The sequence below is a fragment of the Staurois parvus genome, unplaced genomic scaffold, assembly GCF_062004578.1.
Source record: "Staurois parvus isolate SC_StPar_1 unplaced genomic scaffold, SC_StPar_1.0 ptg000442l, whole genome shotgun sequence".
In the NCBI taxonomy this organism is placed as follows: Eukaryota; Metazoa; Chordata; class Amphibia; order Anura; family Ranidae; genus Staurois; species Staurois parvus.
In genome coordinates this window covers 1,312,291-1,327,450 of record NW_028318238.1, presented here as the reverse complement: position 1 = coordinate 1,327,450, position 15,160 = coordinate 1,312,291, and the positions used below count along the sequence as shown (strand labels likewise).

The 15,160-nt window shown below is 41.6% G+C and overlaps 1 protein-coding gene across 1 annotated transcript in view; it reads left to right on the top strand.

The window, feature by feature from the left end:
• VAT1 (vesicle amine transport 1) overlaps positions 1-15,160 on the top strand; it is a 59,880-nt gene that overhangs the window by 33,922 nt on the left and 10,798 nt on the right. Inside the window, exons 3-4 of the mRNA XM_089687981.1 lie at positions 10,762-10,932; positions 12,568-12,657. Of these exons, the coding sequence (XP_089544107.1) occupies positions 10,762-10,932; positions 12,568-12,657 (261 nt within the window). The remainder of the gene's footprint in view (positions 1-10,761; positions 10,933-12,567; positions 12,658-15,160) is intronic.

Below are 15,160 nucleotides of genomic sequence, written 5' to 3'. Positions count from 1 at the left end.
TGATAGGTTGTCACCTGTGCAAGAAGTGTGAAATGAAAATCTATGAAATTTTCCTTGCTGCTTAATATTCCACAGCAAACTGTGGTAATAAAGCAAATTGGAAGCAATTTAAAACAGCAACGCAGCCATAAATTGGTAGGCCACGTAAAATGACAGCAGGGTCAGCGCATGCTGAAGTGCACAGAAGTCAAACTGTCATCAATGGCTAAATACCTCAGCTTCATTTGGCCTTCAGATTAGCACAACAGTGCACAGAGCTTCATGGAATGGGTTTCCATGGCCGAGCAGCTGGATCCAAGCCTTGCATCATGAAGTGCAATGCAAGGTGTCAAAAGCAGTGATGTAAAGCATGCTGCCACTGGACTCTAGAGCAGTGGATTCTTTGTTCTCTGGAGTGAAAATCACTCTTCTGTCTGGCAATCTGATGAACGTGTCTGGGTTTGGCAGTTGCCAGGAGAATGGTACTTGCCTGACTGCATTATGCAAAGGGTAAAGTTTTTGGAGGGGGGGGGGGGGTTATGGTGTGAAGTTTTTCAGGGGTTGGGCTTGGCCCTTTTTAGTTCCAGTGAAGGGAACTCTTAAGGTATCAGCATACCAAGACATTTTGGACAATTTCATGCTCCCAACTTTGTGGGAACAGTTTGGGGATGGCCCCTTCCTGTTCCAACATGACTGCACAAAGCAAGGTCCATAAAGACCGCATGAGTGAGTTTGAGGTGGAGGAACTTGACAGGCCGGCACAGTCCTAACCTCAGCCTGATAGAACGCCTTTGGGATGAATTAAAGTGGAAACTGCGAGCCAGGCCTTCTCACTCAACATCAGTGCCTGACCTCAGAATTGCGCTTCTGGAAGAATGGTCAAACATTACCATAGACACACTCTGAAACCGTGTGGACAGCCTTCCTAGAAGAGTTGAAGCTGTTATAGCTACAAAAGGTGGGCCAACTCAATATTGAACCCTATTTGACCCTCATGTTTTTGTTACTGTATTGTCATGTTCTGTCCCCCGCTATAATGTACAGCGTTGAGCAAATCTTTTAGTGCTATATAAATACTGTATAATGGACTAAGACTGGGATGCCATTTAAAGTTTGTATTTTATTCTATCCAGACAGCTCAAGTGTCATCAGAGGATGTGCCCGTATGCATACTTTGTGTATGCACAGCAACACGATCACAACCAGACTATCACCAGGTCTGATATTTGGCACCTGTGCTCCATCCTGGTACCGTTTGATCACATGTCCTGTAAACAATGGCTGTCATGGATACAGCTGTTGAAACTGTTTACATGTACAAGGCCAATCACAGCTATCGGTAGTTCTCAATGGCTGCCATTGAGAACTGTCAAATGATTGCTTATATAGCCATCCTGGTTAGAACAGCAATCCTATTGCAAAAAATCCAAATCTCCTCCCTAGAGGGCAACACTGTACTGATCTGGTGACAGGATGGGAAAAAATTGAAATTTTACATGGTCTGAGGAAGTGCAGTATCATTGTGGTGACATTGTACTAATGTGGTGGCGATCATGTACAATGGCTGGCTGCTCTGATATTGCTGTAGGATGGTGCCACCATCAGTTTTGTCTGATCACTGGCACAGCAGTACAATGTCACCAGCTAAGTGCTGCCAGTCATTGTCCCTGATCACCACCCCACCAGTCATGGTGTCCCTGACCTACACTAGGCTGACACAGGACTGGTGTGGTAGTGATCAGTTCCTCATTACTTCCATACTAGTCCCCAGTGTCACCAGACCAATACAGTCAGATAACTGCACTAGTGTGGCAGTACATTATTGCTGTCTGTTGCCTGCACTGTGAAGGGATGATGGTTTGGGCTAGGCTTTTGATTGGTTGGCACCATCACATGGATGATGCTGACCATTCAAAAACACTCCTCTCCTTGCAGGATTGACAGTAAAAGCTAGAGAAGGCTGTGGGGATTTCAAATCCCCCAGACCTGTGAAGCGGCTTTCTCTCCCTGCAGGGGTGATTGTACAGGTCTGATGGCATCTGGTCAGCACTGTCCATGTGATTGTGCCATCCAATCAAATGCCTTTTAGCCCAAACTGTTCTACCTGCAAGGTTGGCAGAGAAAGCATTGGATTTCAAATCCCTACCACTTTCTCTCCTCCTACAGAGGAGAATATGGTGCATCTGCCACCTGGTATGTCCCCATATGCCCTTTCCCACTCTCCAATGCAGGAATCCTCCCTGCACTGCTGTGTGAACTTGGGCTATGACAATCCTGTGTTCACAGGAGCAGTGGGGAAATGGCATGTGATTTGAAAGAATGAAACTTCTGTCCAAATTGTATGAGGTGTGATTTTTGACAAATACAAAAAATGGATGCACCACATATTTCAAAGTATCTGTGCTTGTACTCTCAGATTTCAAAAAAGGATATCTGTGCATTCCTAGTTACAATTGTGTCTGTAATTGCTGGGGAACCAAAAGGAATGTGTTTTTTAAGTGGTTGTAAACCACACATGCAATATGGACAAATTATATCCTAATAGTGTACTTGTCTCAATCCAGTGTAATTTCTGTGCGTTGCCTCGTTCCTCTATCTGCATGAGGTAACTGACAAGTTTTCCTGACAAAGTAACAGGAGGATGCTCCAGCACACACTTTGATGGAAAGTCTACTTCCTGTGCTGTGAAGGGAGGTGTCCCTTCCCTTCCAATCAGCTCACAGCTCTCCTCTGTAAATTTGGCTTCTCCTCTGCTTTCTGAAAACTCGGCTGTATAAATTCTGAACTTTGAGTAGCTGTAGAGAAGACTGTATTTCTGTTACAAGAGTACCTGTATATGCAGTCAGGTCCATAAATATTGGGACATTGACACAATTGTAACATTTTTGGCTCTATACACCACCACAATGGATTTGAAATGAAACAAACATGATGTGCTTTAACGGCAGACTGTCAGCTTTAATTTGAGGGTATTTACATCCAAATCAGGCGAACTGTGTAGGAATTACAACAGTTTGCATATGTGCCTCCCAATTGTTAAGGGACCAAAAGTAATGGGACAATTGGCTTCTCAGCTGTTCCATGGCCAGGTGTGTGTTATTCCCTCATTATCCCAATTACAATGAGCAGATAAAAGGTCCAGAGTTCATTTCAAGTGTGCTATTTGCATTTGGAATCTGTTGCAGTCAACTCTCAAGATGAGATCCAAAGAGCTGTCACTATCAGTGAAGCAAGCCATCATTAGGCTGAAAAAACAAAACAAACCCATCAGATAGCAAAAACATTAGGCGTGGCCAAAACAACTGTTTGGAACATCCTTAAAAAGAAGGAACACACCAGTGAACTCAGCAACACCAAAAGACCCGGAAGACCACGGAAAACAATTGTGGTGGATGACCAAAGAATTCTTTCCCTGGTGAAGAAAACTCCCTTCACAACAGTTGACCAGATCAAGAACACTCTCCAGGAGGTAGGTGTATGTGTGTCAAAGTCACCAATCAAGAGAAGACTTCACCAGAGTGAATACAGAGGGTTCACCACAACATGTAAACCATTGGTGAGCCTCAAACAGGAAGGCCAGATTAGAGTTTACCAAACGACATCTAAAAAAGCCTTCAAAGTTCTGGAACAACATCCTATGGACAGATGAGACCAAGATCAACTTGTACCAGAGGGATGGGAAGGGAAGAGAAGAGTATGGAGAAGGAAAGGAACTGCTCATGATCCTAAGCATACCATCTCATCAGTGAAGCATGGTGGTGGTAGTGTCATGGCGTGGGCATGTATGGCTGCCAATGGAACTGGTTCTCTTGTATTTATTGATGTGACTGCTGACAAAAGCAGCAGGATGAATTGTGAAGTTTCGGGCAATACTATCTGCTCATATTCAGCCAAATGCTTCACAACTCATTGGATGCCGCTTCACAGTGCAGATGGACAATGACCCAAAGCATACTGCAAAAGCAACCAAAGAGTTTTTTAAGGGAAAGAAGTGGAATGTTATGCAATGGCCAAGTCAATCACCTGACCTGAATCCGATTGAGCATGCATTTCACTTGCTGAAGACAAAACTGAAGGGAAAATGCCCCAAGAACAAGCAGGAACTGAAGACAGTTTCAGTAGAGGCCTGGCAGAGCATCAGGGATGAAACCCAGCATCTGGTGATGTCTATGCGTTCCAGACTTCAGGCTGTAATTGACTGCAAAGGATTTGCAACCAAGTATTAAAAAGTGAAAGTTTGATTTATGATTATTCTGTCCCATTACTTTTGGTCCCTTAACATGTAGGAGGCACATATGCAAACTGTTGTAATTTCTACACCGTTCACCTGATTTGGATGTAAATACCCTCAAATTGAAGCTGACAGTCTGCAGTTAAAGCACATCTTGTTCATTTCATTTCAAATCCATTGTGGTGGTGTATAGAGCCAAAAATGTTAGAATTGTGTTTATGTCCCAATATTTATGGACCTGACTGTATATTGTAGAGGCAAAGTTTCTGCCAATTTGCCTGCTGATGTGCTTTTGGGAACGTGAATTCCAGGAAATCTGCAAATTACTTTTACAGTAAAAACCTTTAAGTTGGTCAGGGGTTGGAACCACTCTGTCTCCATCTCCCCAAGGGAGATTCATTCATTCTAATTCTGATCACAAATGTCACAGGGAATGGAAGGTGGGGTGAATTGAAAACCTTGTTGCACCAGAAACTGAAATTAGTGTTACTAAACCCAGGCCCTTACACCCACTATATCTGGTCTCCCACAGTACACAGAACATGGAAGTGCAATTTTAGTAAATAGAAGCCAGAAGACTGCTCTGCTGATGAGAAGGCATTTAGCAGTTTCTGTCCAATCCCCTGACTTGTCTGGACAGTGCTGATTGGCACTGTGCTGATCACATGCATACTCCCAAGTAGAAAAACCTCTCGCAATATACACCAAACTGAGCATGTGCATGCCCTATGGTTCTTCAGTCTGGAGATAAGGGGAGGAAGATTATCAAACAGCCTTTTTTACACAATGCATAGATTAACCCCTTAGGTCCCACAGTGAGTATAACAAGCATGCTTTACAGACTGCTTTTACTGTTGTGGGTTTAACACTTGAGGAAAGTGTCCAATGGGGAACACTTGTTCCTGTGACACCTAAGTGATTTATCATATTAACAATGTCTACTTTGCTTACACAGGAAGTGGAGGGAAATCTCCCTACCACAGGTTGCAAAAATCTAACCCTGGTACAGCCGTGGATGCAATTATGCTTTTCGTAAAGAACCCACAAATTCTGTGAAATAACTTAAAACTGACTAAAGTCATTGGCATTCATTTTTCTATATTTAAAGGTCAGATATTGAAAGATCAAACTTTGCTTTTAGTTTTTGGTGCAACATATGTTATGGACTAAAGTATAGGGCCCTAAACCTAATTGCTCAATCTTTAGAGGCAATTGTTACAAACCATTTTCTGTAGCCCTCAATGAGACTTCTATGCCTATCAACACATAGTTTGGCCCACTCTTTGCAAACTGCTCCAGCTGCCTCAGGGTTTAAGACTCTCCAGATTTCATGTTCAGATCTTTCCATAGATGTTTGATATTCAGATCAAGGCTTATAATGGGCTGCTTCAGAACTGTCAAATATTGATGCCATTTTTGGGTGTGTATAGCTGTTTTGGATAACTGACCTGTGCGACCCATAACCTCTGGTGGATACAGAGCTTTCTGCCACTGGGCAGTATGGTTGTTCACAATTTCACTTCATTGTGCTCTGCACAGATTTAAGGCACCTGTGCCACACACTTCAAAACCTGGAAAGGGAGAAGCACTGCTGTACACCAACCTGGCCTGAAAGGTAAATTAAAGACTGCTTCAGCCAGGCTACACCCCCCGGGCTTAATCATGGTGGTAACCTCAAACCTAGCCTCAGTGTTTCACAGTACAATATCTACGTGTGGACCAGCTAATGTGCATGCACGTTGCAATTCGCAAGCCTGTACTGGGCTGATGCCTGTAGCTGTAGGCATTATGCCAGTATCCTATCTGCAGGTGATTTTTCTATATTGCAAAATCTATTCCCTTATTCTCTACAGCCTCTGACCAAAATTTAGGGGTTCTAGGTAATTTTCTAGAAAAATATGATTTTTACTTTGAAACTGTGTCAAAGGCCTGGTCTTAAAGTGGATATTCTTTTCTTTTGATATCCTAGTTTTGTCTTGACAAAACTGTTTTGACATGCTAAAAAGCTTCATCTGTCCAAGCATTGTGGCTTATATCTGCATTTCGGCAGCTTCAGTCTGGCTTTCATCTGGAGTCATCCCAGGACTTCCTCCATTTTGATCACACCATCTGAACTTTTGCTGAAAGTGACACTGATGTAACGTGACCTTGGTGTTCAATTGGGATCTCTCTGGAAGTTTTCCTTGACTCTGGTTCTGACTATCATTTTTATACTAGGGATGCACCGATACCACTTTTAAGACAAAGGATAAGTACAAATATGTCAAGTACAATCATACAAATTACTGAAGCCCATTTTTAGTGTTGAGGGTTTTTCCCACCAAATGAAAAATGACTTTCTTTGTAATTAAGAACTAACTTAAGACAATATGAAACAAAACTTTATTTGCTTGTTGTGAAAGCTCAAATTTCACAGAACATGTGAGGTTTACATACAGGTTTTAATAAACTTGAGCAAGTGCAATACAGGTAGTTTAAGCCTGAGGAGTAAAACCTGTACCTCCAAGACATATGCATGTATAAACATCACCAGTTCCCAATCAACAGTACAAGTTTAACTCCTTGGCGCCAACAGTACAAATATGCAGCGGTTGGGCCTTGCCTCAAAGAGGCCATTTTGTGTACCCAATGTAAATCAAAATGTGCTGAGAGCACATTTACCAGCACCTTACGGAAAGGTCCCAATTGCTACTTAAGATCAGGAGTATTCCAATCATGTGATGGCCAGTCACGTGACCCTAAACCCTGCCCCACTTCCCAGTGTCACCCCTTAGAGGCAGGGAGGTGCCATTGACAAGGGGTTAAGCATGAGAAGCAAGAACTGTACCTCAGACATTAAAAACATTGCTTTTAAGGTTCTTTTCAGACAAAATGCATTTTCAGTGAGCTGTAATGTACCAAATTCGTTCATCTTATTTTTTACAGAATCCTGTCTTGCAGCACAAACAGGCAAGAACAAGTCCTTGACATAATTTGTTCACAACATGCCCATAGGGTGGTAGACCCCCACTGCCAGGCTTGCTCCTGAACTATAGACGTTGTCCTGGCAAGCCAGAGCCATAAACGGCAAAAAAATTAATCAATTTCCATGTTATTTCCTGACTTCTCCAGCCTTCAGCTGCTGAACATTCAACATGCTAAGCTTCAGGTAGATGCACAAGGCAATACTCTTTGTTCATCCTACCATCACAATGCATTGGCTGGATCATATGGAACTGCTTAAAGCACCATCAGCAGGTTAATTGCTCAACCTACTCAAGGAGTTAGTAGCAAGCTTTGGGAAGGCCGTTCTATATCCCGGTAGCACAGTGCTACCTATGTTTTTGGAAAACCTGGCAATTCAGAAAAGGTCTTTTTTGGCGAGATGTTTGACCCCCAAACAGATGGTCTTTCAAGGACAGTGTTGAATGTATATTACTTGTTGGCTATGTTTGGCCAATAAAGTGGTTGTAAAGGCTGAAGATTTTTACCCTTCATGCATTCTATGCATGAAAGACTTGTTGCTGTTCCCTCAGCCCCCCAAATACTTATCAAAGCCCCCTCTTGATCCAGCAATGTGCATAGGAGCCTTGGCAGTCCAGGGGCACTCCCCTCATTGGCTGAGACGGCAGCTGGAGTGAGCACAAACCACTGATCATGGGGGAGAGCCAGGAGTACCAGTGGGGAACCCGAGAGGATTGGGGCTGCTCTGTTCAAAAACTTTTAATATCAATTTAAGGTTCTATTCAGTTGCTACTCCTAGTATTTTCTTGACACTTTCACTATCTAATGGCCCACTTCATAGCAGCCTCCCCCAGTTGGGGATCTATACAACTGGACAGTTGCTACTCTGCCCCAGCACTGTACTGCTTTTAGTTCAAAGACAACCTTTTGGACTGAGCTCTGCCCTAAAGGTACAGATCTCCTGGTAGCATAGTGGGGTAGTTTTGACTAAGTGGTTATGTCACTTCTTCCTAACATTCCAGGAGAGCACAAGTTTAAACTATCAGCGATTATTTAATATAAAGCAGTATGGCATTGTATACAGGAAATACATTTTGAAGCCAGACTAATTTCTCTAGCTCCACACCTGTAGTTTTCAATACTATTCCACTTATTCAGCCTTTTTTCTAGAGGCTTTGGTATTCTCCTCTCATATGGTGAAGTTCTCATTCATACAGGTGCAGATTGATGAGATGTGTAGATCTTTTTGTAAGATTGATGGTTTTTGATGTGTGGAACGAGTCATATATCCAGCAGATGTTAATCATGAAATCCCTACATATGGTGATATCCCATTTTGGAATAAAGCAACTCTATTTTTCTGTGCTAAACTATGAAGTGAGGTACTGAGGAATTTAATTTTACCCCAAAAAGTGAGTGATCCAATAAACATACATTGAAAATAGGCGCTCCCTGTTGATCAACACTTCATGGCTTGGTGCTGCTGACTACATGAACAAATTCTTATTGCGACACAAATTTGAGTGAGAATGCAGGCCATTTCTTATCTAAATGGCTACATCTTGTAACTATTGCTAAGATTTCAGATATGAAGTAATATAAAAAAATACCCACACTGAGATTTTCCAGATCTTACAAATTCTATACAGAACGCTGTACCTGAAGGTGTTTCCAGACTGTGGGGAATTGTTAATTTGTAGGTGTTCCCTTGCGAAGTGGCTGATCACGTTATACTCTGTCCTGATAGAAGCAATTTTCTCTAGCATTGGCCCAGACACCTAGCAAGTCACCAGGTATGGATGGTTATACTGTTGTATGTCTAAGTTATGCCCAAAAGGCTTAGCAGAACCATTAAGCATTCCATGAGGGAACATAACCTTCTATTCCACAAGGCATCTAAAACGGAGTTTACTCCCCCTCCATGAATAAGGCCACTGTCCTACCAAAGCCAGGCAAAGACACTAAATGGTGTGCAAAACCTCTAACCAGAAAAATCACAAGACAGTGGTGCAAATATCATTGGTTATTAAAACCACCAATACATTTTGAAAAATTTATGTTCAGTATAAAACATACAAAGATATAATAGGAGTACGCTCCCAAAGGGATATTTGGGGCCCCACTAGGGGGACAATATAAACAATCTTGTGTGAAAATGAGTTGCTCCCAAAAGAATTTCAGGGCTCCACTAGGACCGGCATAGAATCTTTTCTGAAAAAAATGGCAGTGCCATGTGTGTGGGTGTTTTTTTTTTTTTTTTTTTTTTTTTTTTTGTCCAACCACCTCCAGATGGAGATACCTTTCCTTTCCAGATAACCAGAATCTTCAGATTATAAAATCACTAGCACAGGCTACACCAAATATGAATCGCACCAGGGTACGGTCACAAGCGCCTCAGCTGGCTGCTCCTGTATTTGATTAGGATAAACGTGCTTTCTGGACAGAGTATTGCTAAAAAAAAGTAATGGAAATACACAAGCTTCTTGGGGTAACAAAAGCTTTTAAATGCCATGCTACAGTACACTAATGTGGGAGGATATCCTTCCTACAGATTGTCTATGCAAAGGACCATCCCTTGTTGGACACCTTAGACACAGATGTGTCAAACTATTTGTAGTGGTGCAGGGTCTTCTCTATATTGGATATCGTATGTACTCTCCAGCGCCTCAGGATATGCACAGCTAAAAAGGGAGCAAAGGGTACCAGGACAGCGACAACCAAAGGAAATGCTTCAGGGGTGCAGCCCTCCTCAGAAGGGGAAATCAGCCACTGGATAGAGAAAACAGGTGGCGCACACACCTAGTGCATTATCCAAGGTTTATTGTAGGAGTGAGAATATTAAAAACATACTCACAGATTAAGCATGTATCTAAAAAGCATAGATAAACAGCAAGGCTCTTACTTTCCATTCATCATGCATCAGAGGTTGGTCATCCGCTCTGAGGAAAGGGATTCGTCCCCGAAACGCGTCAACCATTTGACCGCACTGACAGTGAACACCTTGCCTGCCGTTGTGGCCATTGTCATTTTTCTATGCTTTTTAGATACATGCTTCGTCTGAGTATGGTTTTTATTTCACTCCTACAATAAACCTTGGATAATGCACTAGGTGTGTGCGCCACCTGTTCTCTATCTTCTCTATATTGCCTGAAAGCCAATAGCAAGACACTGGCTATCATGTAATCCTACAAAACAAACTTGGATTGCCAGTGGCTTTCATAAGGGAGAAATTGATGGATCCACACCATAACTTACCTCAGATCCTTGACAATATGGTAGGATTGGCTGGTTCCCATTGGTGGTCTTGCTCCTCTAAAATGTGAGCTGAGGCAGATTTAGGATAATGTATGAGCTACCTTGTACACAGTGGGCTTTGATACCTGAATCTTTTAATTACAGGTAATTATGGTTGAACAGTATATTTGAAAAACTGCTGTAATGTTTTGCTGTACACGCCTTGCTGTAATATGTACCTTGCAAACATACTTTCTGTCAAAGTTTTGCACAACTCTCATACATCCATATTCAGTCTAAATCTAAGTATTGGATTTAAAGGTATGGGCATCGCCTGCCACAGTGTTGGTCTTATGTAATATTTTATTTCATAGGTGGTGTTGGCACTGCAGCAATACAGCTCTGTAAAACTGTGGAGGATGTTACAATATTTGGAACAGCTTCTTCTGCCAAGCATGAAGCACTTAAAGAACATGGCGTGACTCACCCAATTGACTACAGGACGAGCGATTATGTGGATGAACTTAAAAAAATCTCTCCTAAAGGTACAATATCCATAAGTGCAGTGCTAGCTCTTTAATAAAGTACATCAAAAAATCTAGTACAGCTCCACACACAATCGTCATAGTGAAGTCAGTCTCCAAGAGCTAAATAAAAACTTTTAAATGTATCTCTGTAAGATCCAGTGATTCACACCACTCCAATGTGGAGCTTCACTCCAAGATGTACTCTTTAAAACCATGACCTGAACATTATAAAGGCTATACAGTTTGTGTTTTTTTTTTTCTGCCAATACAAGCTGTGCCTTTTTTTTTTTTTTTTTTTTTTTCCTGGTTTTGTGGACTGTCATTAAGTCCTGCTCCTAAAGGTAGCCTAATGCTTGCTTTTATATGGACTCATTCATGTTCTCTTCAGATTGTACATTCAATTTGGATATATTGACCTGTGGGAATCCTTATGACAAAGTTTAGTGCAGGGGTGTCAAACTGTCAAAACTCCAGCTGTTGCAAAACTACAAGTCCCATCCATGCCTCTGACTGTTACAAGCATGATTTCCAAAGGCAATCTTTCAATGCCTCATGGGACTTGTAGTTTGGCAACAGCTGGAGGGCCGCCAGTTTGACACCCGTGCTCTAATCTGTTGCATACAGTACAGCCAGAAGTTACCAAAGTCATCCCCCAGCATTTATGTGACAGCACCTGCTGATGAGAACACACAGGGAGGACTCTACCCAGATATTGCTGTGACTCACTGTGTGCAGTCACCCTCCAACATAAGACCACCTCTGGCCCCTGATGGCTAGTTTGACACCTGTGGGCTAGTGAGTCTGTTCTATAACAGACTTGTTTCTCCATGGATGGTGCTAATAACCAGAAGCCTTAACATTTAATGGTTTTCACTGGGCCACACCAGCATGCTGTTTTTAAAACCATAAAGGTTTATGGGTTACATAACCTAACTTAAATCTTGCCCTAGGCAAACTGTTCTCAACTTTTTTTTTTTTTTTTTTTTTTTAGCAGGGGAAACCTACAAATTTCAGGTAATCCCTTCTAAAACCAGGTCAGTTGAATGCCTCCTTACAGTGGTGGTCAGAATGCCCATCCTGCAAACAGCTAAAAAGGTCATTGTGCCAAGTGGTGTCCTGGAACTATGCAGGCACTATGAAATTGTAGGTCAATTAGCCACAGCTGAGGGAACCCCTAGCAGCTTCCTGGAGACATCCTAAGGTTCAGTGGAACCCTGGTTGCAAATGGCTGACCTTGTCAAAGGTGAAATTTTTTGATATTCACAAATGATTTGGCAAAAGTTTCTGATGTTGTGAACATGCTTTCTTATGCCCTAAAGGTACCCAATGACAGACCTCTGTTCCTCATAAATACTTGCAAGTGCTGCTGTGTGGGGGAGGGGGCACAGTTAACTGGGCAGGTCAGAAAACTGACCCAGTTGATAGTTTCCTCTTGATATGCCAAAGCTAATTTTGCTTCACTTTTTCATCAACTTAAAGCAGGGTTCCAGTAAAGATAGTCAGCAACTACAAAAACTGTAGCTGCTGACTTTATTTTCACTGGAACCCTGCTTTAAGTCAATTAAATTTTATGATTTTGCAATTTTGATTGCAGCTACAAGGCTAGGTTGCCAATGTGCTCTTCATTTTTTCAATTTTTTTTTCTCTCCCCAGGTGTAGACATAGTGATGGATCCCCTGGGAGGTTCTGACACTTGTAAAGCCTACAACCTGCTGAAACCTATGGGAAAACTGGTAATATATGGTAAGTATATAGGCAAAATTCTTTATACCAGTATTTAAAGCCTAGGTTCCCAGGCTACGTTTTTGGCATTGGTATGTGCCTGTTAACATAACTTGCTTGAATCTTGCCTTGGAGTTAAATGGATAATGCCATCTTCAGCCTGGTATGGCCACCTTACACAGCAGGGTTTTGTTTATATACACATAGGTGTACAAAGCTTATGGCATTAGGGTGTGTACCCCAAAGCTCACAGATGGTGTGTATGTAATATACAGACTTGCTTGTAAGTAAATGTTTTAAATTGTATTAAAATTTGGATAATGCTGGTCAGAGCTATAGATGGTGTCTTTGTCTCAAATCAGGGGTCTGTTTAGAGGAGCACGGCATGAAGTCAGTTAGTTGCATTAGCATTGACCTGAACTTGTGAATAGAATTTTGCATCTAAAACTGGACCTTGACTGTAGGGACTGTAAAGAAAAAGCAATGAGGCTTTTAAAGAATAAACAAAATGATGGACTTTAACAAAAGCTGTAACTTTTGGTTTTCTGTCCACAGCACGTTCTCCCAAAAGGATTGACTTAGGCATGTATTGGCAAACTCCAATTTGACTTTTCTAAGTCTCTGTGCCAGCAGTTTGATCATCCTGGGTCTCCTACCATAGCATCCATTTTTTTTTTTTTTTTTTTTTTTTTTTTTTTTTTTTTTAAATTCGGATGGCAATGTAGAGAGCTGACAGTTGTACCCTGTGCCTGAAGGTCCCCTTGAATTTTTTCCTAGAAGTCTAGGTTCTTTATCCCCCATTTGAACAATTCGTTGTTGCAATCTTAGATCAATCTTTCATCCACATCCAGGGAGATTGGCTACAGTGCCATGGGCTGTAAACGTCTTGACAATATTGTGCACAGTGGATACAGGAACATTAAGATCTCTAGAGATGGACTTGTAACCTTGAGATTGCCCATGCTTTTCCACAATTTTTGTTTTGAAATCCTCATTCTTTGCTGTTTCTCTTCTCCATGCTCCATCTGGCACACAAAGGTTGAGTCAATTTTTCACTATTTTAACTGGTTGCCAGTGTGATTTCTATGTTGTCAGCACCGGTTAATTGATACAGGTGAGTTTAATTACAAAATTACAGGAGCATCAAACGTAAAATGCAATTTTACAATTTTGAGTGCACTAATTTTTTGTTTAGTCCATTTTTGGAGTTTTGTGTGGAACGTCAGATTTATCTTTTCTCGTCGTACCAATGCAAACATGACCGTGCATAAACCTTTTTGTAATTGCAACAATCTTCAGGGCAAAGTGGTGAATTATGCAGGGGTGCCAATATTTTTGGCCACAAACGTAGACTTGAAGCTCATAACCGCACTAATATATTTGGAATATCTGCAGTCCCGTCTGCTCTAGCATCACATATGCTAAAAAGGTAGCTGGAGATTGTACTTTTTTTTTTTTTTATATAATCCTTTTGCAGATTTTCCACAAAGCACCTGTAATGGCAGTGATTCTAAACAGCTGCTTCCACACTTGTCTCCTGGGGCCTTTTTTGAAAGCAGTGTCCTCACTTTGGATGCTCCCTGCAGCAAAATCTAGATTAAAAGATCACAAACACACGATGTGAAATTACTTTATTCTTACATGTTTTTACTTTTCTATGCTATAATACATTCTAAAAAAAACAGATCCATAAGGTAAAAATCAAATGCATGACAGTGTAGCATGGGATCAGCAATGTTGCAGGTGCTATTTCTGGGGTTTTCTTAGTTTGGTCACATGATGGACCACATGGCTCTAGAAGGCCTTCTCAAACTAATCTCTAATCTCAGATCATATCTAAGCATGCAGGCCAGGAAAACTGCTTGTACAGCCAGTCTGAGGGCTGTAAGTATTTTATCTGCCCATATTTTAAGCAAAATGGTCACTAGTAACTTTTTTTTTTTTTTTTTTTGTGCATGCAGTAGTGGCTCAGTGGGTGTATGCACACGACCCCAAATGGGAATACGTACTTGGCTGCTAGAGGTAGTAAATATACAAAGCAATGTGTACAACAGTCAAGCCTTTTTGCGTTATGACACTTGCTGCCTAGTATCAACAGATACACTATTTCAGTGCTCTGGATTTGGCCATGAAAGCTGATTCAGGAAAGCTTTCAGATCTTTACCTGCAATGTTACTTGCTTAGAAATGTCTTGGTGACAATCCATTAGACTGCCAGTTTTAAAAAGATAAGGCTATCACCAAAACAAGTTCAGATGTCAAATTGTCATTGGTCACGTTTTACTATGTCTTTGATTTTAAACTGGGATTAGTGCCATTTATGAAGAGCTCAGTACCAAATTGAAGACTGGCTGCAGTAAGTCTTCTGGGGGACATGAATATCTAAAGTTGGAGGCCTGCAGTTGGCTAAAACAGTTTGCCCAAGCCTTGCAGATTCTACTTCTTACGAGAAGCAAGGAGGGCCGCAAGGCCTAGTGGATTGAGACCTAGTCTTGATTCTAGATATGCCTGAGACTGATGGCATT